Source organism: Aphanomyces invadans (genome assembly GCF_000520115.1).
Source record: "Aphanomyces invadans strain NJM9701 unplaced genomic scaffold supercont1.8, whole genome shotgun sequence".
In the NCBI taxonomy this organism is placed as follows: Eukaryota; Oomycota; class Saprolegniomycetes; order Saprolegniales; family Verrucalvaceae; genus Aphanomyces; species Aphanomyces invadans.
Window position 1 is genome coordinate 1,360,360 of NW_008580153.1, and position 3,076 is coordinate 1,363,435.

A 3,076-nucleotide genomic window follows, 5' to 3' on the forward strand; every position below is an offset into this window, starting at 1 on the left:
TAGTACTAGAATAGAACCAGCGTTTGCGAAGTCTGTCCATAGCCGTGAATTGGTTGCGTTCTGTTTAGGCCAAAATAAAGTATTGGAGGTATAAATAACAAAGAGGTGCTACCGTTTATGGGGGGGAATCATGCGACGTGCAACAGCAGAAGATTTTGGTAACTGGAGTTTGCGACAGCGTCATGTCGGCCAAGCGGAGGAAGGGCGACGTGGAAAGCATCCAGGTCCCGTGCGAATCCCTGCCACGCGAGATCATGTTCCGGATCGCCCAGTTCCTCCCGGATGAGTTGTCCTTCGTTGCGTACATCAAGGCCATTCATGGAACGACGATGGCCGACGAAGCGACGGACGCGGTGTGGAGGTTTTTGGAACAGAATGCCAGCCACTCGCGGTTGTGGCCACATCCGCAGCTGTATCCGATGCGTGGTACTCTGTGGGACCTCGCGATCCAAACGATCCCATTGTTTTCACGCGTAGAGCTGCACGCATTGGACGAAGCGTCGCGGTTCGTGGATGTTGTCGGTCCGTCGACTAAATTGTTCGTGATCCACTACTGCTCGCACAAACCAGATCCAGAGCGCATGTGGAAATGGTTTGACGAGCTGGTTCGCCTTCCCGTGTGCGGACTCAAGTGCATGATGTGTCGGGGATATTGCGACAGCACGTCGCCGTTGATTTCGAATCTGTGCAGGTCGTGGCCAGGGTTGGGGCACCTCCGGACATTGGAGATCTCGATCGGCGACGAAGCGTTGCTGGTGCTCCTCTGGCGCTGCTTGGCCTCGTCCCGCATCACGAAATTGTTTCTACAGGCCCCCATGTGGGGTCACTATAATCCGAGGCTGTCGGCCCCCCTTGCGCTGGAAGGTGCGATTTGGACGGATGCCGTGGCGTGGCTGCGCTCGGCCGAGGTCGTCCAGTTTCACCTGGAAAGGTTTCGAATCGACTGTAGCGGCGGCGCCATGGACGCGTTGAACACGGCGTTTGCTGTGTCGATCGCGATGCGGGTCTCGATTGGAACACGTGCACCATTCGCGTCGTCGCGCCAGTCATGTTTCCGCCGCGGCTGCAGCGAGTAACGCTGCATAGCTGTGCATTCGAAGGCATCAAGGTCGACACGTACTTTAAGTTGCTGCCCGGGCTCAGCCACCTCGTGCGACTCGACTTGACCAACCTTCGCATGACCCCCACGGATGTCGACGCACTGGCAAGTGCGCTGGTCCAGTCGCATGTCGCTGTGCTGTGTCTGAACAAGGGCTCGTTGAACGTGCACGACCAAGACTGCATGATCCGTCTCGCCAAGGCGTTCGAAACCACTGCGACGCTGCACACGCTCAACTTGTCTGGCAATGTGCTTAGCTTTGAAGTCGTCGATGCATTTTTGGCGGCGACCGAGCGGCGGCGCTATATGACCAAGGAGGTCGTCTTGCCTCTTGTGCGGAAGCAACAGCAACAGGCCGAGATTTGTCGGATGATTAAGACGCGGTTGCCGCCCACCGTCAAAGTCACCCTGACACGCTAGCGCTTGTGGTGGACAAGTGGCCAGCTTGCCTTGCCTGGTTTCCGCACAACGTGGGCAAGAGCTGGTGTGGAGAGCGTGGTGGGTGTACCAAGTCCAGAGGTCGCCGGCGACGCAACCCTCTGTGGACGTCCCATCGTAGTATAGGTCCTGTACGGACGCACGTAGGAACTGTTCGACTTTCAGTGCATGACGCCCCGATGATTCAGTCCATCGAGGCAATTTCGAATCTGCATCCCTCTGCACGTTTGGATGCAGCGCCGTGACAGACGACGATGCGTCTATGTCAAAGGAACAAGGGCACAAGACGTCCTCGCCGTCCAAGGCGGTGGTTGCGCTGATGCGGTTGGACTTGAAAGGGCGTATTCAGATGGTGTGCCCTCGTCGCTGACCATCAGCGACCGACGATCGCATTCTAGTCCGTCTTCGTGATCTGCCGCCATCGTGGCATTCTCGTGCTTCCTTTGGTCGTTCCTTTATGCTCGCCAAGGACAAGGGAATGCCCAACACGCCTCGCAGGTCCATTTGTCAACTGAGTCACGTCTGGACGGCGTTGAACCGACAACATCCGTCATGTTCCTGGGTCGAATGCCTACGACAGCATCGTTATGCTGAGGCGAGTCCGGAGACTTCCACGGATGTTCTCGTTCGGTTCGGCGTGGATAAATTCCCCACGTTGGCCGGATCGAAGCGTCACCCTACTCCCTCCAAGGGCGTGCTGGTGACGTTGGGCGGCATCTGCTCAACGAGACGTCCACTTGTCTTGGGCGCGGTTCGCGAAAACGAGTTGCACGGTTAGCTTTCGATCACGATTCGCATGGCTTCCAGCTCGACATTGTTGACGACTTTTTGTTCGACATCGAGAGAGTGGAGCGATGCGCATGGCGCTGGCTTCTCGTTTGAATGGCTGTCCATGAAGGGTGGCGCCACTTTACCCAGTGTAGAGTTGACGTGCGTGGAGTGACCAGGGCAAGGCCAGCGGAAACGTCACAGGCACCTGGCATTGCTCGACGCCAAGCCCTTCATCGTCATGGAAGCTGCTAACGTGTTGGCAAGCGATGTTACCGTAGCGTTGTCGCCGCCGATGCGGTCGCTCCCCGCGTAATTTGATCGTTCGTTTCAAGCGTCATAGTGAGAGGGGCCAGAATCGGCGCCGTCGGAGGTCGATGTCTTTCGAGCAAAGTCGGGCAAAAGCTTGGCGTTTGAAAGGCCAACTTGGTGATGCTTGGCGTGGCAATGCGTTCGCATTGCATGTCCATGATACCAGCGACTTGCACGGAAGCGCGTGATATCGGGCAGTCCAAGGACGAGTGACTTGTGCGATCGTTGTCTCGGCGAGTGTCCATGCAGAACTGGGTGCATCGACCTGGGGGGCATATTTGGTCGCCGTGGTGCACCGACCGACGCAGCGATATCTGACGCGCTGGACGTGCCGAGCCAAGAACAAGCAGGGTGCAGTCGACGTCAGCTTGTTCTCGCTTGTATCGATGTAATGGTCACCCTGAGCTGGGTGGCGCTGTTGGTGCTGTTGGGTATAAGCTACTTTGCAACGCGAAGTTC

General features: G+C 57.1%; 1 protein-coding gene across 1 annotated transcript; it reads left to right on the plus strand.

Annotated features, from left to right (window-relative positions):
- Nucleotides 1-327: 327 nt before the first annotated feature.
- Nucleotides 328-1,858, plus strand: H310_05142 (hypothetical protein; the record flags this gene model as incomplete). The annotated part of the gene is made up of 1 exon (XM_008869783.1): nucleotides 328-1,858. A coding segment is annotated over one exon (749 nt), but the record flags the coding sequence as incomplete, so codon positions are not given.
- Between the last annotated feature and the right edge of the window lie 1,218 nt (nucleotides 1,859-3,076).